The 23,344-nt window shown below is 39.9% G+C and overlaps 1 protein-coding gene across 1 annotated transcript in view; it reads right to left on the reverse strand.

Moving 5' to 3' along the window:
- Nucleotides 1-23,344, reverse strand: part of rimkla (ribosomal modification protein rimK-like family member A) — a 40,198-nt gene that overhangs the window by 5,703 nt on the left and 11,151 nt on the right. The window contains exons 2-3 of the mRNA XM_056260894.1: nucleotides 20,976-21,206; nucleotides 3,857-3,943 (exon numbers count right to left, since the gene is read on the reverse strand). Coding sequence (XP_056116869.1) covers nucleotides 3,857-3,943; nucleotides 20,976-21,206 — 318 coding nt within the window. The remainder of the gene's footprint in view (nucleotides 1-3,856; nucleotides 3,944-20,975; nucleotides 21,207-23,344) is intronic.

Genomic DNA, 23,344 nt, shown 5'->3' on the forward strand with positions numbered 1-23,344 from the left:
AAATGCATCCCTTTCACAGATTAACAAATAATATTACACTCTTGATACACAGCCAGGTGTAGCAGCATGAATTTGGCCGCATGCAAAACTGTTTTTTTTTTATTAACACGAGGAAGAGAAAATAATTAGTTGTAATCGAAATGATTTAACCCCCAATGCAAATCAGGTTTATTGGCAAAATTTACAGACTTTCAGCTGTTCGCAATGAACAAATCAAACAAAAGTCATTGAAATAGCTCAACGCAACAAATGTTTCAGGTGGTTTCCCCAAATTAAACAAAAAATGATTCAACCCCTTCATGGCAAGCATCTTTAGTACTTAGTAGAACACCCTTTTGCTGTTATGACCTGCTGAAAATGAGATGTATAACCAGACAGCAGCTTCTGGCGGCGTTTCTGAGGAATCTAAGCTCATTCCTCATGAACAATGGCATCCAGTTCAGTAATATTCATGGGTTTGTGTGTTGCAACTGCCTTAGAAACCCCTAAGGGTTAGAAACCCTAACTTCAAATCCCACCAGAGATTTTCTATGGGGTTTCTAAGTCTAACTGTGATGCCACTGTAGAATCTTCCAGGACTTCTTCTGCAACCAAGCCTTGGTGTAGAAGAATCCCTTGGTGGAATTTGAGGTATGTTTGGGATCATTGTGCTGTTGGAAGGTCCAATGATGCTTCAGCTTTCTCGTCATGACGTTTTCTACTAGGATTTCCTGATAGTTCAATGAATCCATCTTGCCTTCCACACACTGCAGGTTTCCAGTGCCTGAGGTTTCAAAGCAGCCCCAGAGCATCACTGAGTCGCCACCAGTGTTCTTTTCAGCATATGCTTCATTCTTCCTCCAAACATACAGCTGATCCATAGGGCTAAAAAGTTCCAGTTTTGTTTCATCACTCCACAGAACAGAATCCTTCTATGGCTTATTTATACGATTTTGAGCAAATTGGTTTCTTACGGTTTCTGGTACAGTTTCTTATCTAGAACCGTTAGTGTTTATTTGAAAAATACCGGAACTGTGCGAAATTCCTAAGTTTCGGTTTTGAAAACGGTTCTGGTGCACTGTGTGGGCGAAGTGCTGGGAGCTTATCCTTTAATAGCGACGTCTCACGTCATGAATATTAAAATAGTAATGAATTCACTGGCCCTCGCACTACTCATACGTCTTGCTTCAGATTGACACACAGGGAATGTGTGTCCATATGCGAGTGAGAGAGAGTGTCTGGTGCTCAATAATACATACTACAATGATATAAAGACAGTAGAGCTGCACGAATAATCTTTAAACGATCTCGATTCAAACACCCATGCAATCTTATTCCTAAATGACAAAAACTTCACACTGGAACATTCAAATCTGTTTGCGCTGTCGTTGACGAGAGAGCAGTCGTCAATATATATGAAACAGCTTTACTTTCACAGTCTTTTCAACCACACAGTATCGATATTTCTGTGTTACAAATATTCAAATGATCACAGAAGTACTAAGATAAAAGCCTATAGTTCGAGTATAAACACGTGATTTACTCGGTTGCTACCGTAGACATCAATTTTGAAAGTCGCTGCCTTCAAATAACGAGTGTATCGATTACATCTGATGCTTCAAAACATTCATAAAGACGACTGTTAAAGCTGCAGTCTGTAACTTTATGTTCAGAATTTACAAAATTGATATAATGAGCGAGCACATCATGAATGCCTTTTTTTCAAACCGTGTTTTTGTCTTATCCTGAATCACTGCGGTAAGTCTGTAATAAAGCGTTTAGACTCGGACTACTTTACACCGGTCGGGTCGGCTGCGGAGTAGCCCAGTGCCTGCGTGACTCACCCGCGTCAGACATAAACAGAGAGAAGTAGCTCCGGCTACAATGCTCTTCTGCAAGACGCATGCAATTCTGTTTATTACCCGCTAGAGCGCTGATTCATCCAGTAATGAAACAAGTGAAGTCGTTATGAAATCAATCATTCAAATCGATTTAAAAAATATTACGTTTCACCTGTCTGTCACCTACATGTGTGTTCAAGCATATTCTACCCCTTCTGAGAAGGTATTCTCCACTGCTGGAGATGCAATAAGCTATAGGAGAGGTCCCAAATTATCCTAGAGAATACAGAAATGTTTATTTTCTTTCAGAAAAATTCAACAATAATATGTTGGATTTGTTGACATTACCAGTCTTTTAAACTCATTTGACAAGTATAAGGAATAAACACAAAAAGGATTGTGCATTTTCCCCTTACTACTATTTTTTATTAGTTGTTTTAATAATTTTTATTGAATGGGAACCAGAAATCTGGTTTCAGCCGTTGATAGCTTCCTTTTTCTGCCCCGTCCAGGTAGTGTAACCACTGTTCCTTTAACTTTGATCTTGCGAACTATGCTTCCAACTGTGTCTCTTGGAACATTTAGTCCCTTCACTATCTTTTTGTGTCCTATTACTTGTTTGTAAAGGGCAATGATATCTTCTCTTAACTTTTTGGACCATTTTGACTTGGCCATCTTTTGACTTCGCCATATTGGTCTCAACAAACCTAGCCAGTTCAGATAATTAATGTGTTCTAGCTCAAGCACACCAGGTGCAACTAATGAAGACCTTGATTAGTTGCATCAGGTGTGCTTGAGACAACACCTGTATTGCAGATGTGTGCTGTTGTGAGGGATTCTATTCAGGGGATTGAACCATTTTGAGATTGCAGAAGTCATGAAAAGATGCATTTTCAGTTGAATTTGGGGAAACCACTTGAAACATTTGTTGTGATGAGCTATTTCAATTACTTTTGTTTGATTTGTTCATTGCAAACAGCTGAAAGTCTGTAAATTTTGCCAGTGAACCGGATTTGCAATGGGGATTGAATAATCAATTTTCGTAGGTAATAGTCATCAATCACATACAAGGAGATATGCAAGACTAATTGCTGGGAGAGACCTCTAGAGCAACCAGGGGTTAAGTGTCTCGCTCAAGGGGACAAAGGTGAAACAGCAGGATTGTGAACTCTCCCAGATGTTCAACCATCAGGCTGCCGCCACCCCACCCAATTCCTCGTAGATCAGAGGAAATCTTTCAAAACATGTCACAGCCCAACAAAGGTCAACATTGTGAGCAATTTTATTTTCATCTGTAGTTCAATCGACCCGGTACCTTTTTAACAAAGATTTGACTGGTTACGTAAAGCAGGACGCACACATTTCAGTGTTCCCACACCTTTAACCAATACATTTAAATTACTTATCCAGTGGTGATCATATACTGGGTACGGATTAAAATAAATAAATAAATAAAATAGAGACTGCCAAAAAATAAGTGACTAATAGGCCATAAATATTTGAAAGATGAGATTTGAATGGAACATTAAAAAAATTCAACGTTCTGAAACCGCATTGGGTTGGGCTGATCTGGGAGCATAAAAAAAAAAAAAAGAATTTATATTAAATTTTCTTCAGGTGTGGCCACTGGTCTTAGCTTTAATGAGGCACTGTCATCTGACCATGAGACTCTTGAGTTAATCCAGAGCAGTTTGTGTAATTCTGTATTGTTGCTGATCATTGGCAACATCAGTCGTAAAAAAATATTATGCTTTCAGCACACACACCTCAAATTTGCTTGGGGGAAAAAAAAAACAGTGCAGGACAAAGACGCCTTGTGCACTGGGAGAAAGAAAGACAACCTTTGTTTTTAAGGTAAGAGAGATGATGTTTCTAAGCTGCTTGATTTCAGAGATCCAGCGTGCTGTATAACTTTGAGGCGTTTGTGTTCTCAGGGCTCCTGAAGGTTTGTCAGCACCCAGATCTGAAGTCTAATGTGGCCTGTTTCTTTCAGTCCCCAAAGGTGCACACAGACTGTTCTAGTATCAGTTATTTACCTCTGTGTCCACGAGCGTTCTTCACCACCACAGGGTAACCCAGCGGTTCAGCTTCATCAATCATCTTGCGGAAGTTGTCGTGTCCTCCTGGAGACACATGCATACACACACAGCTTAGTGAATATGTAATGAATGCAATTAAAAGTGAGATTTAATTTGAGTGCCAGATTCCAGAGCAAGACGCAAACAGCTCTAATGAAACAAGCAACACTGCGACATTCAATATCCACATGAGAAGAACTGCAACACTGACAGATTTTTTCTTTTGCCACACACGTTTCCCATTTCCTGGATGGCACTCAGTCCAACTACGTGGCCAGTTTTTGAAGGTTCATGGCTTAAAGATGTTTTAGGAAAATATGTTCTTCAGAAGATACACGACTGCCACATGTTAGACCCAGAGGTTGTGCTATAAATAATTGTATCACTTATGGTCTATTTTTATTAGTGCTGGGCCGTTATCGGCGTTAACGTGCTGCGTTAACGTGAGACTCTTATCGGGCGATTAAAAAAATATCGCTGTTAATCAAAGTTGGGTTGGGATCATAAATAGCTTTTTCGAATATCGTTATATTTTCGCGCAATTCTAATGTGTAGTATGACGCCGCGCCTACTGTCACAGATCGCGCAGTAGGGTATTTTCCTGTCAGGGACACAAGGTTTACTTTTACTTTGTTACGTTGGGCGAAGTTCCTCTCGTTACTTTATTTTAATGCAATACGTTGTTAAATGAGTTTATTCCAAGCGCGTTGTGTCCTTTGTATGGGCATGCCATGAGGGATGCTCATTTACAAATGAATCACTCTTTTGAGTCGATTCTGTTCAAAGACTTCATCAAACAAGTTGTCAGATGATCTGTCTAAATCGGTTCGCGAATCAGTTGATCTGTTCAGTTCCTCGCGCACTGAATCGTCTGAAGCGCTTTCAATTCACACTCGGAGTCGAAACAAGAAGATTTAAGAGCATCAAGAGCGTTGGATGAAGTGGCCGTCTAGTCTAGTCTAGTCTAGTCTAGTCTAGTCTAGTGAATGCAAATCTGCAAATGCATCATATTTTTGCCAGCGATGAAGATCTTTATTAGTTGAACATCTTCGTCTGTGAATGAATGATTCCACAGGACGATACATTCGATTTCATTTCATTCAGGTAATACATTGTGTGTGTATTGCGCGTGTATTGCGCAGTGGCATAATCACACGAATAGTTTACATTGATTGAAACTAATTTGTTTAAAAATGAGGCTATTGCAGTAACAAGGCAGGTTCACATAAAATTCTTATGACATATGACGACATTATTTTTTGATCTAACGAGCATTGGCGATGCAAAAACGGACTGTCGTGCGTATTTTTTTTTTTCTTCTTCCAATTAGCCTACTATGTTAAAAAAAGGACGAAAACATGTTACTTGTTCAATTAATAAACAGTTTGTTTGATGACAAATCGCTAAAGATGAAATTGGCCTCCCTTTCTGTCATTGCGGTTTTTTTTTTTGGTTTTTTTTTACGATATTCGACTTTTGCTCCTCGATTGTCGAATGGCATTTTTGGCAGAAATGCACATCCCTATGCGAGGCAAACTATTCTCAAAGACTTACTTTTAGTCATTATTTGGGTAGCACACATCCTGAATTAGGGCTGTAGCGATACACTAATCTCACGATACGATACGATACACGATATTCGGCTGACGATACGATATATATCACGATATTCAGCCAACGATACGATTCGATATAATTCGATACACTTACATCATTTTCTGAAAGATTTAAAGGGGACAGAGTGATTTTGGTGACATCTTGTGAGTCTTCCATTTACTTGGATTGAATTAATTGAACTGAAAACTGAAAACATCATTTACACAATATATGTCTCTGACTGGGCAGAGAGTACAGCTTGCAAATGCTGGACAAAATGAATCAAATATGTGTAGAGAAAATTAGTTCTATTTATTGAAAGACAACAGTGCAAACTGTAGCTTATAAGCCTTTGTTAATTGCAATACTGCACTTTATTTACTTTTCAATGGAGAGTTAAAAGGTGCAGCAAGTGGCCTGTTGTGAACAGTTTCTTTGCACTGCCTTTTCTTTGACAGCTTTTTTAGCTTGACACTGAACATGTGACGTGCTTCAGTTGTGCGCGAGGTCAAGCCGTCGCACGTCAGGGAAACTCTCTCCGCGCTGGCCAGGGAGGCTTTGACGTGTGCTCTTGCCTGAGTGTACAGCCTGGGAATGCAAACCTTGATGAGGTGTTCGCGGGTTGGAATAGGATAGCGGGGCTCCATCGCGTTCACCATGCGCCTAAAGCCGGCGTTTTCCACCACCGAATACGATTTTTTTTACATTTTTTTTTTTTTTTACTAAGCCTATTTAAAATCGTATTTGATTGCAGAGCGCCGCAGCGCATTCACGCAGCACTACCTCGCTCTCGCGCTCTCTCTCTCTCTCTCTCTCTCTCTCTCTCTCACACACACACACACACTCATCCGTACCTCGCGCACTTTCTCACTCACGGAACACCGCTGCACAAATCTGTCCAACACAGCGCTGTCAATTTCGGAGACCCAGCTTTAAAAAAAGCTACTAGCCAGCATGCAAGGAGCCTAGCCAACAAGGAGAGCTAAGTTGTTGTTTGAATACAGCTGGATTTTCGTCAATATCGATGCACGCGCGCAGCTGGCCACTAGCGGCTGGCTGACCAAATCACTCTTCATGCAACGCGAACGGGTTTAACACGGGGGATTTGAATGGGACTTATGTATCGATACTCGCGGCCTAAAAATCGATACTTTCTTGGGAGAAAAAATATCGATTTATATCGCAGAATCGATAAAATCGCTCAGCCCTATCCTGAATGCCTTCGGGAGAATTCAAATGAGCCATTTTAATCTAGATTAATCTAGATTAATTTCAATATTAATCTAGATCAAATTTAAAGTATAAAAATTAGAGGTGGGCATAGATTATTTTTTTTAATCTAGATTAATTTCAATATCTAATTTTTATACTTTAAATTTGTTTTCATTTCCCCTTTAAGAATGTAGAGATATCCCGTTCTATTTGTGTACATTTTATATAATCTCAATTTAGCCAATATGAACAATTTCAACAATTAAAAATGACAATTCATGCTTTGGACACGTATGGTCCGTTATTCATGTTTTAATCATATAAATGTAGCACCTTTTTGAATATGCGGTCACAGTCTATGTTTCTGTTTCCAACAACCTGAACTTGGCAAAACAGACTACAAGCTAGAGATGTTTAAAGGGGAAAAAACAGGTTTGAATTGTTTTCCTTGTATTTATATTAAAATGCTAGACATCATTTGAAATTTGCCAATGTTAATTAAATGACAAGATTTGTAATTAACGCAACCTCTGGTTTGATAGAACGTGTCCAAGATAGATGAAACAAACAGAGAGCATATGGAAAGAGAGTAGAAGAGAAACCTAAGAAGTGGGTAGAAATTTAAGCTCAAACCCAAACCAAAGCCAGTATAACTTTTAAATGTGTCAGCACCCTGTACATTCTCAAATATATTCTTCATGCTTTTGAAGAGAACATTCTTTATGGATGTAGAATCTGTTTGGCGGGTTTGAGAGGAACAGATGAACTCGTTCAGCATTCAGTAAGAGGGGGCGAAAGAGAGAAAATGCAGGGTATGTCAGAACGGCTCTGCCAGGAACACGTCACTACAGCAGCTGTAACTGCTGTTATACACTAGTGTTGCACGGTGCACCGATACTTCAAAAGTATCACGATTCCCGGAAATGAAAAACGTCACGATTCCTAAATTTATTAGTATCGATACTTTTATGAATGACCGCGTTCCAGATTTGTAAGAGACGTATTTCATGTTGGTGTGTGCAACGCACGCTTCCAGTGCCTCCCTATGGACGTCTGTGTTTTTGATCCTCACGCACGCAGCAAAGCAGCTGCAGCTGTTATGAGACAAACACTACAGCGCAGGGCTCCAGACTAATTTTTTGCCTTGGTTGCACTGGTGCGCCTAACTTTTTTATTTAGGTGCACCAGCACAAAATTTAGGTGCACCCAAATGTTTCCTCGGCTCGCGTCGCCTTTAACGCCACAATTTCAAGCTCAGCTTTTTATCATGCTCCATATACATGCATATATATTATGTAAATGATTTTAAACAAGAACAAGGTGTAGGTAAATACTTTTTTTTAATTTGAAGCACAATTATATTGTATACAAAAAAAAAAATTGTGCTTCACTGAGCTGCCAAACTAACTATTTTGAGTCTCTAGCTCAGGCTCGGTAGGCTCACCGAGGAAGGACCAGGGCTTGGCATCTTACAGGGACTGGGGAGACGGGTGGCTGAAGTAGCTCCATGTCTGGGCTGTTGTCGGAGCATTGACCGGGGAGTAGGGATGGGTATCCATAAGGTTTTAACGGTATTACTACTCTTACAGATACTCCTTAGCGATCCGGTACTTTAACAGTATTCTTATCGGTTCTTTTTGTTTTATAAACAAAGATAAACAATTAAACAAAGATGCACATTATATAGGCCTACACAGTGCTTTAATTTCAGGAAGGTCTACTAACATTAGCTACTGTTCAAGTATGGTCTAAAAAGAAATCTAATAAAGTAATCAAATGTAAAATAACACTGCATATTTTATCATAGATAGATAATGCTTATTAAAGCTGAAGTTATTAATTCAAGAGCTGTGAATACAAGCCGGTCATTTTGACATATTTTTGTGTACATTTGATAGTTTAGACACGCACATGAAACCCAAAGTATAATTTGCTTGTCTCGTTACGTTCTGTTTTTAGAGCGTGCGTCGCCTTGGGAACAGCATCTCTTGTGCAGACTTTTTTGCTTTTAATAGCTCTTTTTATTATTAAACGCGTCCCGCAATTTAGCAACAGTAGCTGGACTGCATTTTACAACAATCACGAGCTGATTCTGTCGTTAATTTTGAGTTTTAGGGAGAAGTGACAGCGCACTGCTGCGAATGGAAGGAAGCTGCGCCAGACCGAATGTGTCTGTAGTTTTTAATGGTTTTACCTCAATATATTTTTTTATAATCTTTGGAAGCCGAAATCTAAAACAAAATCAGACTAATATCACAGACCTAAAGTGTAACCAGGCTACGTTTGAATGTTTAGTTCTGCGTCGTCACTCATTAAGCAGAGCTGTCGTGCTTTGCGCGCTGTGGCTCCGCGTGAGAGATCTCTCTCTCTCTCTTGGACTGCGAATAGCAAAAATGGTGTAATATTATTATACACAGAAAAGGCTCGCAAGATAAATTCTTTTTTTAAATAACGTCTTTATAGTAATAATAAATAGTATGTGTATTTTCTTAATTTCTCCAGTAAGTTACCGACATCAGAACACATCACGTCCGAGCTGATCGACACAGCGGTCTTTCAGAAGTTGAATACCGGGTTTCGGTACCCATCCGTACCGGACAGAGTGTTGGGGGAAACAGGCCTACTTTTCTAAAAGAAAAAACTCTATGGGTCTATTTCTTTTCATTGTTCGTCGTCTGTTTTCTTGCGTTTCTTTTGCTGATGCTGATTGCCGTAACTGATTCTCTGGTGCTCAGGTCGCAATTTCAGTCACACAGCACGGAGCAGTGTAGGCCTACCACAGCCAATCAGAGGCAAAGACCCGCCCTATCTCTGTCTCTGATTGGTTTAGACCACGATATGATCCAACCATGAGTGTGCTGTGAGTTCCGACAAAGGAGAACAAGCGCTTCGCTCGTGGAAACTTGGCAGCGGACGCGAGGACGTTAGGTGCACCGGTGCGACCTTGGAAAAAATTTAGTCGCACCCTTACAAATTTTGGTCGCATATGCGACCAAATTGGTCGCACTCTAGAGCCCTGCAGCGAGATGGCTGCATGTGCGAGCACAAGTGATACTGTGTCTGTGGCCACCGGTCAGTAGCGGAGTGGCAATCCGGAGAGTCGGGACTTTTCCCGGTGGGCCGGTAGTGTTTCGAGGCCGCGAGGGCCGGTCTGATAGTTATACATTGCAAGTTCTTAGCAACACCATCCGGCGGCCTGGTGTGCGGCCGCTGCCCGCTAGTCAAACTGTGCAGAATATAGAGTCTCCGCAAAGGCGATAGATTGAAGCGCGCATCCGAGTGAAGATGGTGCGCGACTGCACGAGCCGCAAAAGACACTGTATGCATGCAACTGATAGCAGCGAAAAAGAACGCACCGCTTGATTTAAAAAAACAACAGATTTTAGCGCTAGATCTCTTATTTAATAGCGAACTAAATTAATGCTCTGCTAGTTAACTGGAGATGTTTCATTTATTTTTGTATTAGGTGTACAACTTTCCCCCCAACTTTAATAGATAACATTAATAATTTGCAAGCTGCTAAAATAAAGCATACAAAACATCAGCTAAAATGATCTGTAGGCTATATGATTATAATCAGAGCATGTGCTTGTTTGTCAGTGATTTATTTATATTAGGTTATTACAGCATTTAAAGAGCACAGACCTACGCAAAGGAGGTGCATGTGAAACGCCTTGTAAGAAATACTTTTTCTTTTCAGGAAAAGCAATTCTTGACTTGGTATCGTGACAACACTATTATACACCCCCTCCCCTTTTCACCATCTCTGTTTTTTCCATTCTGGTTTTCTTTAGTGTAATGATGAGGGCTTCCCGTTTCATTCTACAAACCGGAGTGTCGCATAAACAGCAGTCTGAAAAAATGATAAATACAGGAGTGCACATACACTACCATTCAAAATGTTGGAGGTGGTAAGATTTTGTAATGTTTTTGAAAGTCTTATGCTGAACAAGGCTGCATTTATTTGATCAAAAATAAAGAAAAATTATGCTCCGATACCTATCCATCAATGCTTGAATATTAGCATTTCCCTTGCTGCGACATCCAGTTAAGCGGCACAGCCTTCAGATTGGGCGATTTCCGGCCCAATTGGGCGGTTTTGCAATCTATTTTGCGGGCAAAAATGGGTTTGGGCGGGTGGATAAAAATTGGGCTGGTTTCGGATCAGTTCGGTGGGTTTATGCAGCCGAAACACCGGCACTTCAGATCCTTCTTTCGGCGACCCTCTGTTCAGCAGGCAGCAGTCTCACTCACTCACACACACTACATCTCTGGCTGACGTGCCCCCTAAACTCACAACAGACACTCCCTCCCACTACATTCGGTGTACTAAAAAATCCGTCTCCTCAAGTTTATAAACCGTAGGCTGTAAACTGTAGACAAGATTTTGACGCATATCCAAGCAAGGGTTTGTGCGGAGTGTGGAGCGCGCACTGCATGGCACGGCGGCGCGGGCGCGAACACTTGCGTTTTCCTATCAACAGTGGAAATAACTTAAAATACTCTATCATTTCTGGTCATACAGAAAATAAAACATCATTCGCAACTACTTTTATTTGTGTAAACTCACAATAACAAGAAAACGTTGTGCTTTTGTAAAGTAAATGAAAAAAAATAAGGTGCGCTTTCATGGTCTCCGTGAACTGGATCGCGTCTCAAATTAACTCAAACAAAATATTGCCTACCTATGTAGGCTAAAGCTTGAAATGTCCACTTTTAAACGAACAAATTCGAATCGAAAGCAAACCGTCTGATTAATCCATAGCTATGCATTTCTCTCTAAAGGTGCATCCGCTTTACAGCGGAGATGGAGATATGTTTCCAGCCGACACTGATTTAGAAAACACTAGTTTATTAATAAACAATTCAAATGCATCGTTATTTTTTCAGATACATTTATTATCATTAGCCTATAAAATTACCTAGAGCCTAAATCAGCTCTCTGTATGGTTCCAGAGAAATTCAGCACTGCGGGAAAAATATCATTTCCGGGTTTGGCCTTAGAAAACCAGTAAAATCGAAATTTCCATATTAATTTGGGAATATTTTAAATGTTTAATAAAGGGGCAAAAAGTCAAATAAAAATCTGAAAATACGTCAATATTATTTTTTTTGCACAACATTTGGTGTGTACAGTTCAAATTCAAATTTTGGTGTTCAACTGCGTTTTAAAAAAACAACAGTTTTTCGTTTTACGGGTTAAAAAAGGAAAAACGAATGGACGCAAAAGTACACGGATCAATAGGTAATTTTAAAGCTTGTTAATGATTAACTTTAAACCTGTTGGTAGCTTTAAGTAGCCTACTGAAGTAGCCTAGCTGTATTTTTATTTATTTTTTGTAGTGTTTGAATAAAGGGTGGCAGTCTTTCATAATCAACTGTTGTTGTGGACTATATACTGGAGAAGTATTTGTTCTCCATTTGAGTGAGATATTTTTAGGTGGCTAATTGAGCAAAGTACTTCCATATATTTTAATTAGTATTAGTTCAAGAATAAAATAAAAATATCGGATTGATATCGGTATCGGCAAATAGCCAAAGCTGCGGCATCGGTAGTGAAAAAGTGGTATCGGGACATCCATATTAAAGACAAAAATATTAGGGCTGTAGTCAACCAAAGAAATCCTTAGTCGACCAAAGTCCTGTCCTACGCAACGATCAGTCGACAAAAAAAAAAAAAAAAGACGCAATGTTTTGCATTTTGATTGAACATTTATTAAACAATTGTCAGAGCATTTATAAAACAACAACGAAAAAACATCAATAATACATAAAACTTTAATAATAATACAATTCTTTGAAAATTAAGTGATTTTTTTTTAACTGCAAAGTGAGGAGCACTGTCCTAGGTCTATAGTGTCAGTCACAATCGCGCACCTGACCACACCACACGCTACAAAAAATATAACTGCTAAAACGGCCAAATAATGAATAATCCTAACAAAAGCTCTCGTTTATACAGGCTGTTCTTTACTTTCAAAGCTATGGGTTAACTTTTGTCCAGCCGATCTAAGCGTTTTAAAACAAACACACAAAAAAGCCAAATAATAAAGGCTGTATAGTAGGAAGGCATATAGGTTTATTTTCGTTTTGTTACATTATTTAGGCTATTTTCAAACGCGTCAAGTGTACAAATAAAACAAAAACATAAGAAAACACAATCTATTGAGTCAGCATAATAAAGCCGTTAAAGCTCACATATCGCGTCTTTTGCGCGCTCAAGTTCGTTATTTCAAATGTAGGCGCGCGCGGTATGCGCGGTCATCATGGAAGCGACGCGGTTGCGGTGCGACGTGCTCGTTTTTTCCAAGCGCGTCCGCGCCGCAGCAGCAGTGCAGCCAGCCACAGGTGCGGTTCCCGAGTGTTTTACGTGGTGCGCTAAACTGTGGCGCTGTTACAAAATAGCCTAAATTACAGCATTTAAAGTTGGGGATAAAACATATGGAGGGATTATTGGGTCAGATTGAAAACTAAAAGTCTAAAACAAAGTCTTAAACGAAAACCAAAAGTCTAAGTTTGAAACTAAAAGTCTAAGACGAAAACTAAAAGTCTAAGTCGAAAATGAATTTGGTATTTAGGATTGGGCATTTGGTATTTAGGATAGGGCATTTGGTCATTTAGCCATTTAGGATTTAGGATTGGGCATTTAGGGATTTAGGATTGGGCATTTAATCATTTAACCATTTAGGATTGGGCATTTGAGGATTGAGGAGTGTATGCAAATAAGGAGGCGTGGCCCAAATACTGGAGGCTGGGTTTGAAATGGCTGGTGCAGATGCACCTTATGGACAGCAGAGGGAGCTCCAGTCAGTCCAGTGCTAAGGAGCACACTGTAATGAAACCAAACAGAGCGAGTGAGCAGGTCTGGAGCGAGGACTGTACTTTATAATGTGATAACTTCAACTTAATGACAGCGTTGTATAGGGGTACTGGAACAGTACATGTATTCCTATTGAACCGAAACGGTAGCCTACGGGCGTCACGGTTCGGTGCACGAATTTACACGGAGAATACACGGTGTAAAAATAAATAAAACTCTAAATAGCGATACATTTCGCTCTACTCGCGTTTGGTGTGAACCCAGCATAATAAACAGGCTGCGACGTCAAGATTGCAATGCTGGAGTGTGTGTGCGCGCGAGAGAGAGGGGGAGGCGTGGGCGCGAACGAACTAGGTGTGTGTGTGTGTGTGTGTGTGTGTGTGTGTGTGTGTGAGTGAGAGAGAGAGAGAGAGTGTGTGTGTGTGTGATTTTGGTTGGGTGACAGTTGTAGGTTACAGTTTGACACGATTTTAGAGTGTGACAAAAGCACAATGTTGTATTTTATTGCGAGTGTACACAAATATACACACTTTGCAGTTTGAACTTTGCAGCACACACTCCAACATTGCAACCTTGACGTCGCAGCCTGTTTATTATGCTGCGTTCACACCAAACGCGAATAGAGCGAAATGTATCGCTATTTAGAGTTTTATTTATTTTTATACCGTGTATTCTCCGTGTAAATTCGTGCACCGAACCGTGACGCCCGTAGGCTACCGGTTCGGTTCAATAGGAATACATGTACCGTTCCAGTACCCCTATACAACGCTGTCATTAAGTTGAAGTTATCACATTATAAAGTACAGTCCTCGCTCCAGACCTGCTCACTCGCTCTGTTTGGTTTCATTACAGTGTGCTCCTTAGCACTGGACTGACTGGAGCTCCCTCTGCTGTCCATAAGGTGCATCTGCACCAGCCATTTCAAACCCAGCCTCCAGTATTTGGGCCACGCCTCCTTATTTGCATACACTCCTCAATCCTCAAATGCCCAATCCTAAATGGCTAAATGATTAAATGCCCAATCCTAAATCCCTAAATGCCCAATCCTAAATCCTAAATGGCTAAATGACCAAATGCCCAATCCTAAATACGAAATGCCCTATCCTAAATACCAAATGCCCAATCCTAAATACCAAATGCCCAATCCTAAATACCAAATGCCCAATCCTAAATACCAAATTCATTTTTGACTTAGACTTTTAGTTTTCGACTTAGACTTTTAGTTTCAAACTTAGACTTTTGATTTTCGTTTAAGACTTTTAGTTTTCAATCTGACCCAATAATCCCTCCATAAAAACATAGGCTAATTATATTTAGAATACAGTAATATATAACTGCTTATAAAGGAATAAATATCAAGGAGTAAATCAATGAAAATTTCTTTCTATTGGTAAAAAAAAGAAAGAAATGCAACTGGTCGACCAATGAGAATGTCAGTCGACCAAGACGGCATCGACCGATTAGTCGACTAAACGACTAAAGTTGACAGCCCTAAAAAATATTACAATTAAATTAACTGTTTTATGTTTTAATATATTTCAAAATGTATTTTGAAATATATTAAACAAGAGCTGACAAGAGCTGAATTTTCAGCAGCCATTACTTAAGTCTTCAGTTTCACAAGACATTAGGGGTGGAACGGTACATGTATTCGTATTGAACCGAAACGGTACGGGCGTCACGGTTCGGTGCACGAATTTGCACGCAGAATACACGGTACAAATAAAAAAACCCTCTTAAATAGCGATAAATTTCGCTCTATTCGCTTTTGGTGTGACTGTGAACGCAGCAATGAACAGGCTGCGATCAAGATTGCAATGCAGGAGTGTGTGTGTGTGTGTGTGTCTGTGTGCGCGAGAGAGAGAGAGAGAGAGGCGCGATGAACAGTGTGTGTGTGTGCGAGAGAGAGGCGCGATCGAACAGTGTGTGTGTGTGTGTGTGTGTGTGTGTGTGTGTGTGTGTGTGTGTGTGTGTGTGTGCGCGTGCGAGAGAGAGAGAAGCGCGGGCGCGATGAACAGTGTGTGTGTGTGTGTGTGCGCGCGCGCGAGAGAGAGAGAGAGAGGCGCGGGCGCGAATCGCGCGATGAACAGTGTGTGTGTGTGCGCGCGCGTGCGAGAGAGAGAGAGAGGCGCGGGCGCGAATCGCGCGATGAACAGTGTGTGTGTGTGCGCGCGCGTGCGAGAGAGAGAGAGAGGCGCGGGCGCGAATCGCGCGATGAACAGTGTGTGTGTGTGTGTGTGTGAGAGGCACGGGCGATCGAACAGTGGAAACGTAAAAACATACTCCGTCATTTTTTTCATACAGGACATCATTAAAACTGCAAATTGTTTACTTATATTTGTGTACACTCGCAATAAAACACAACATTGTGCTTTTGTCACACTCTAAACTCTTGTCAAACTGTAACCTACAACTGTTAACAAAAGTTTTTATGGTAGTATTATTTTATACGGAAATCAATTATTTATAATTCAGTTGAGAATAAAGTTAGTTAATTAAAATGAAGGAAAACAAATATCTTGATCTGAAATAGCAAATTAATTTTAAATTCATTCAGGTACAATTACCAAACATATCTCAAGGTCTTTTCGTCTTTTTAATAATTTAATTAATAAACTAATTATATAAAACTACTGTCAGTGCACTACAAATAAACTGGTTCTATGCCTTTATTAATAAAACTTATTTTAAAAAATACAAGGCTTAAGACATTTATAAAAATGCCTTCTGCATTTTTGCTTTGCTTTTCACTCCATTGTACCGAAATCGTACCGAACCGTGATGTCTGAACCGAGGTATGAACCGAACCGTGACTTCTGTGTACCGTTCCACCCCTACAAGACATCATTCTAATATGCTGGTTTGGCGGTCTAGAAATAGCTTAATATTTTTGTGGAAACAGAGATATACATTTTTTATTATTATTCTTTGAATAGAAAGTTTAAACTTGAATCTTGAAAAAATTTATGCCGGTCAAAAGTTTTGAAAAATTCCTATTTTTAATGTAAAAAAAAAAAAAAATCTCTTATGCTCGTCAAGAGATTTAGCAATCTCTTGGCATTTATTTCATCAAGAGCATTTATTTGCTAGAAAATACAGGGGGGTTATTGTTCTAATATGCTGATTTGATACTCCGTTATTATCAATGTTGGAAACAGTTGTGCTGCTTAATATTTTTTTGAAACCTGTGATACTTTTTTCAGGATTCATTAATGAATAAAAGTTAGTGATGCACCAATGTGAACATTGTGGCCGATACCGATAACCGATATTAAAATTGCTGTTATGGCCGATACCGATATTTACAGATGTCGATATCTCTGTATAGAAAACACATAGCGAGGATTAGAGCTGCACGATATTGGTAAAAAATGACATTGCGATATTTTTCTGCGATATATATTGCGATATAAAAACAATTTCACCGGATGAATAGCTCTATTTGGAAAGAATGAATCATTCTAGAATGACTGGGGTGGTTTTGTCATGGAGTAAATCCGCAGAGAAACTAATGTTAATAGAATGTTAACTAATGTAGTTAATTAGACTTTAATAAATGGAACCTTATTGTAAAGTATGTTTCCGATTTATATCTCTTGAGTTCAGTGTTGGACAGATCAGTTGTTTTAACCATTCATTAAAGTGAATCGGTTCAAAAGGAGTCATTAGTTCGCGAATCGGACGTGTCATTAACGGACCATGGCACACGTTGTGTGATTATCCAGGCAGTTTAGGCCATCGCACAAGATTTGTCTCAACACAGAAACATTTCATCATTAGATAGATATTTTTTTTGTTTATTGAAAGTGTGGTTTATGTCATCTGAATGTGTGGAAAGCTTTTCAGAGAAGATAACGCAACGTTATTTTAGCACAATTCACAACCAGTGGTAGTTCAGAGAAGAAAAAAAAACTTCGGTCTTCCAACCTTTTACCATCATGTGTTCTCAAAGATATTCAGTCAACTCAATTCATTAATATGCGCGAGGGAGGGAGAGAGAGCAAGACAGTTTGAAGACGGTGAGAGTGCGCGCGCGCGACCGGGGCTTTCACTCTCTCTGCTCGTTCTCTCAGTTAAACAAGCGGAGCAGTCAGTCATCTACATCACTCATCGGTCAAATAAAGCTTTGGCGGGACAAAAATACGCCTTAGTAAGGCTGACAGAAAACAGCGCGCAAGTTCCAGTCTTCTTGCACTTGATGTTTAAACTGATGACCGGACTTGCGCTCGTAATGTATGCGCTCGTGCAAAAACAAACATCCCAGCCCCAGGACTCACATCTACACACGTCAAATACACAGTAATGATTATCGGCCTGTTCACATCGGCCCTATTTTGACATCGGAACGATACCGATGTGTACAAATTGACCATATCGGCCGATATTATATCGGCGGTCGATATATCGTGCACCACTAATAAAAGTTAAAAAGAACAGCATTTATTCAAAATAGAAATCTTTTCTAACGATGTTTTTTCTATCCAGGGCTTAAAGTGAAAAAAAAATTCTGAGCCTGAACTTTTTTTGGGGGGGGGGGGGGGGACTGCACAGACTGACTTATCTTCAAATGGAACCATTTATGGCATCTTTTTATTAATGAAGGCCAGTATCACTGATATTAATAGAGCTGGGTTTCGATTCAAATTTCAAGAATCGATTCGATTCCGATTCTCAAGATCTTGAATCGATTATCATTATTCGAATCGATCAGGCTATTAGGCTATTATAGACATTTAACTGCTTGTTTTGAACTTCATGCATGTGTATTGAATGTTAAACAAGTTCATAATGATAACAAACAAGAATGTTTATCATGGTGATGTGTAGCCTACAGAGGCTTCGCACAGACAGTGAATGAGAGAGATCGGCAGAGCGCGTGCGGATTACCTGCGTCTGTCTTTGAAGTCATATGTATTCGTGAAAAAGGTTGCCGTGTCAAAGGAAAGCGAAATATTTGTCATATCATCCTTTTAACGTTCACGTCACGGGTATTTACCATAAATGCGCGTCAGGAGCAGCGCTGGTCAGCATTCCACAGCGCGAGGAAGCCGCGGGGAAATAAAATCAGCGAATCACGCATTGAATCAATGCCATATTGGTCTCTAATAAGTGAAGCATCAGCTTCAGCGTTACCCATGCGACGCATTGCTGCTCAGCTGAGCCTTGAAAAGTGGAACTCAAAGTTAAAAATAATTAACACCTTGTTTCATTACATCTCTTTTAATGAATCAGCTTTTTTGAACGTGTTCGTTGAATGAACGAATGACTCACTCAAAGCCCGTTGTTGTAACAGTGTGCGCGCTGAGTGAAAGCCTTTCAATGCGCATACAGGGATCTCCCAGTCGCGGCAAGTTAAAGTTCCTATTATTAAATCGATCCTCTTGAGTTACGGATCGATCTTTAGAAATTAATATGAAAATCGATTCAGAATTGGTGAATCGATTTTTTCAACACAGCCCTAGATATTAATATAGCTAATGATGTCTCGATGAAAATTCTTTCCCCCACAATTTTAGGGTTATAAAATAGTCCGCACTGCATAAATTATAAATTAAATTAGATTAATCCTTATTAAAGCTACAAGCGTTCTTTAGTCAGAGTAGTTAGTAGTTTTCTCTGTTCCCTTTGTTCTTTGGTTAACTTTACTGACAGACAGAATTAGTGGCTACTGTCACTTTAAAGTCCCCGTGAACCGGAAGTTGCAAACGACTTTTCTCCAGTGTTGTGACGTATTTCCGAGAGAAACGGAATACTAAATGAGGCAAAATACTGGGCGTGGCTTTTTCCCCAACTAGCACCTGATTGGATCTAGAAAAGTAGGTGTTTTCATTCAGCCTGTCTACTGTCAGTTGGAGGGGCGTGATTACGGAAGTTAAGAATACGCCCAAACCGTGAAACCTACGTCATCAGGCAAGGTCCTCCAACGCAGAGGGGAGGGGAAATTTCAGATTTTGATTAAAGATTAAAGATAAAAAATTTTGTGTGGATTGACTTGCATGGATGAATTGTTCACCATAAAACGATCAATTTAGGCAAACAAAGTAAGTATGGTCAATTTTGAATTCATGGGGACTTTAAGATCTACAGCTGGTGACAGGATCTCACGCGTCTTATTCTCACTACTCTTTACTTCCATTTAAGATTTTATTTAACTCATTTAAGGTTAATGATTGATTCTTGTGAGGATACTCAACAAAACGGACATTTTGGCATAAATGTGTGTGTTATTGTTCGTTCAAGCGCGAAAGAGAATTCGATAGGCTACTGGTTCGCGACTTTTTGTGCCTCGTGTGTGTGTGTGTGTGTGTGTGTGTGTGTGGAGGACATTTACTGAAGTGCGTTCTCTTTTGTCTTGTCGCACATTAATGGTTTAAAGCATTTGGTGGACAAACTAATAACTAATAAGAGCGCGATCATAACCCTAGCTAAAGAATGACAAAGAACGGATGCAGCGTTAATTGTGTTAAATATTTTAAAACATTAAAGCTGGACAAAAAAAAGAAACCGCATACGTTAACGTTGACAGGACTAACTTTACTTGTCATACATTGCTGACAGAAAATGAAGCGGTTCAAAGTGGACTTGTTTTCATGGTAGGCCTACACATCTTTTTTTTTTTTTAGCAAGCTACACAGAATGTTCTACATTAAATATTTAACTAACAGTCTGAAGTTACCTAGCAACAGTGTATGTTAATGTTAGCTCAATCAACATAAGGCTAACATCAAAAGGTGTAGACAGAAAATATGATTATGCTGACCTGAGCTAATTTACGAAATCAACCAACTCACATCTCCTTTCTTTCTTTTCATCCATGATGACATTAAAGTCAGGTCTGATGTTGTTTCTGGAGTTCTGCGCTCCATGCTTTCACCGACGACGCTAACGTGAGGTATGGATGGATCGCAATCACACTGTTGCCAGGACCCACCCTGCTCTGCTTCTGATAGGCTTGTGACGTTAGTTAGAGCTGCGCTCCTCTCATATGATTGGTAGGTGAAATCAATTGACTCGAAAATATTAAACCGCATTCAAGTTCCCAGTTTCAAATGTAGCCGCGCGGTATGCGCGCTCATAATGGAAGCGGCGCACTCGTTTTTCCAAACGCGTCCGCGCCAAAAGTGCCTCCGACTGTAATTTGCAGCCTGATTAATACATTTTGCCTGCGCCGGAGGCCGGACCTGCCCTCAAGCCGGAAATCCAGCCCCCGGCCGGAATACTTTAAGCCCTGTCTATCAATTTAATTATTTTAAAACATCCTTTCTGAATAAAAGTATTAATTTCTTTCAAGAAAAGAAATGACTGACCCCAAACTTTTGAATGGTGGTGTAGGTTACATAAATTGGTGTATATAAGATGTAAGTAAGAAAAATGTATTCCTTTATTATTATTTTTACAAAGTGATTATTGGGGAATGATGCGTTAACAGACATAAAGATGATCTCTCACCGTAGGAGTATGTGTCTGGCAGAGGCACTCCATGCCCAGCGAGCTCCTGGAAGGTCCAGAACTTATTGACACAGTTGAGGATGGCCTGAGGGCGGTTGACCAGACGACAGCCCAGCTTCTCCAGGTGACGCAGTACGGTGATGTCGCTGTCCGACTGGACCCATGGGGTCGGAACACGCACCACAGCAACTTGCGGGTATGAGGTAACGGTTTCCTGCCCAACCCGCAGACCTGAAAGAAAGAAAGGGAAGATAAATCACATGCTGCAGTACAGGCAGTGCAGTCTGTGTTTTGGTCGCCGCAGTATTGTGTGGAGGGATTACACTCATGTACCTGAGCAACCAATGAGAGCCAGTCTTTCATTTGGATGTGTTGCCCCTTTCTCTCGCTCACTCACATACAAACACTCAATGACAGATGAGCTGGCCTTGGTTCACAAAACAGCATCTCTCTAAAACTAAATTGCGGATCTCCTTCTGAGAGCAGTTACACAATGCTGCAGAAGGTCGCTTGCTTTGCCATTGCGGCGTTCACGCTGACCCACTAACCCAGTTTGCACTGCTTTGTTTTTAATTAAGGTGCCAGTTTGGGTTCATGCTCACTTAACACCAGCCTTCACTTAGTAAAATCTAAAATCAGTTTTAAAGTCAGCGCTCATTGGATTTGACTTGAATCTTGCATTTTGACTCTGATTACAAATACAAGAGCAGTTGAAAGCAATCAAACTTAACTAAAAATGGCAAATGTGTCATTTTGTTGTTCGGATGAAACAAAACACACAAAATAGAGCATGACAAGAAAGGATTTCAGAGATTACATAAAGCCAAGCATGTGATTGAGTAATTCAAGAGACAACAGGAAATGTAAAACGGAGGATATAAAAGGAGCCATGAGGGAACAAGAGCCAAAACATGAATGCGTCACAGTATTTCTAATCTCTCCTGCTTCTCCGCCATCTTAGGATGGAGCAACACACACAAACCACGACTCAGCATCTTCACTAGCAACTGCTACATCAGCACTCTCTTTTCCTCTCATGGATCAAAGCAGACTTGAATGCAGTTAAACGGGCATGACAGGACTATATGGGATTTGGGCATATGAAATGAAGGAGAAATACAATCATTATTGATTCCCAATACGACATTATTTCAAATCATATAACATTATGTATTGTATGTTGACTAACAGACAATCATCTGCTTAGATTTTTTTTTACCACCTTGTTGAACAACCATTGTGAGGACAAAAACTCTGTTCCAAAACCTAGTGAATTCCCTAAATAGGCAGCATCCTAATTGTCACACTGTCTATGTAGAATAGCCTCATAAGTTACTCTACATAGAAAGCATCTCAACGTTCTACACTAGGGATGGTAAGATTCACCGATTCGCATCGGTGTATCGGCATAAAAGCTAACGATGCGATGCATCGATTTAAATAAGTGTGCATCGGATACAAGTTGGTATTTGTATCGCGATGCATCGTTTCTAACATCTGCATCGGTAAAAAAAACGATTTATTTATATATAATTATTAGTAGATGCGCTATACTTTTACTATTTAGAAAGTGACGAATCATTTGTGACCAATATTTTATTATGTAACTGCTGCGTTCACACCGAACGCAAATTGAGCGTCTGTAGCGAGTGATTTCCATGTTGAGTCAATGTAAAGACGCATTGACGCGGGTCTGGAGGTTCTGCGGCGCGAGATGTGTTTAGCGCGGTGCGATGGACATGATTTCGCCTCATTCGCGCGTCCAGGTCGACTAGATTGATTTCTCTTTTCTGAACTGTTGCTCAATCGCGTTCTCTCATCAAGAAGACCATCACGACTGCTGCAGCTGCTACATGAATATGACGTATCACAACACTACGGAGTGTGAGGCGTGTCCTGAGTCACCTTTAAACCTTAAAGTAGGACATTTGAGTTAATCTGGTTTACAGCAGCCTGTGACTGCCAATAATAGTTTTTCCTTTTTTTTTTACATTTGAATACAGTTATGAAAGACCTGTTTGTGAAAGGTTTTTTTTTATTTTTGTAATTGTTTATGTTAAAACATCACCTGTTTTTGGTTTTGTGAAAAAAGATGAAAGAACCATGCGTTAAAAGTCAGATGGCACTTAAGCTACTTTATGATTTGTTGTATGTCTGAATAAAAGAAATAAAAGTTAAATATCTATACCATATTGAATTGCATTATATTTTTCTCCATTGCATCATATTACATTGAATCGCATCGCGTTGAATCGAATCGAAATCGGATCGGACCGCATCGTAATAGTAGTGAATCGTATTGCATCGCATCGGTAGCTGCTTATATGTATCTTTAATGTATCGTATCGTTGGCTATGCATCGAGATGCG

Source organism: Rhinichthys klamathensis, unplaced genomic scaffold, assembly GCF_029890125.1.
Source record: "Rhinichthys klamathensis goyatoka isolate OS25496 unplaced genomic scaffold, OSU_Roscu_1.1 h1tg000180l_1, whole genome shotgun sequence".
NCBI classification, from domain to species: Eukaryota; Metazoa; Chordata; class Actinopteri; order Cypriniformes; family Leuciscidae; genus Rhinichthys; species Rhinichthys klamathensis.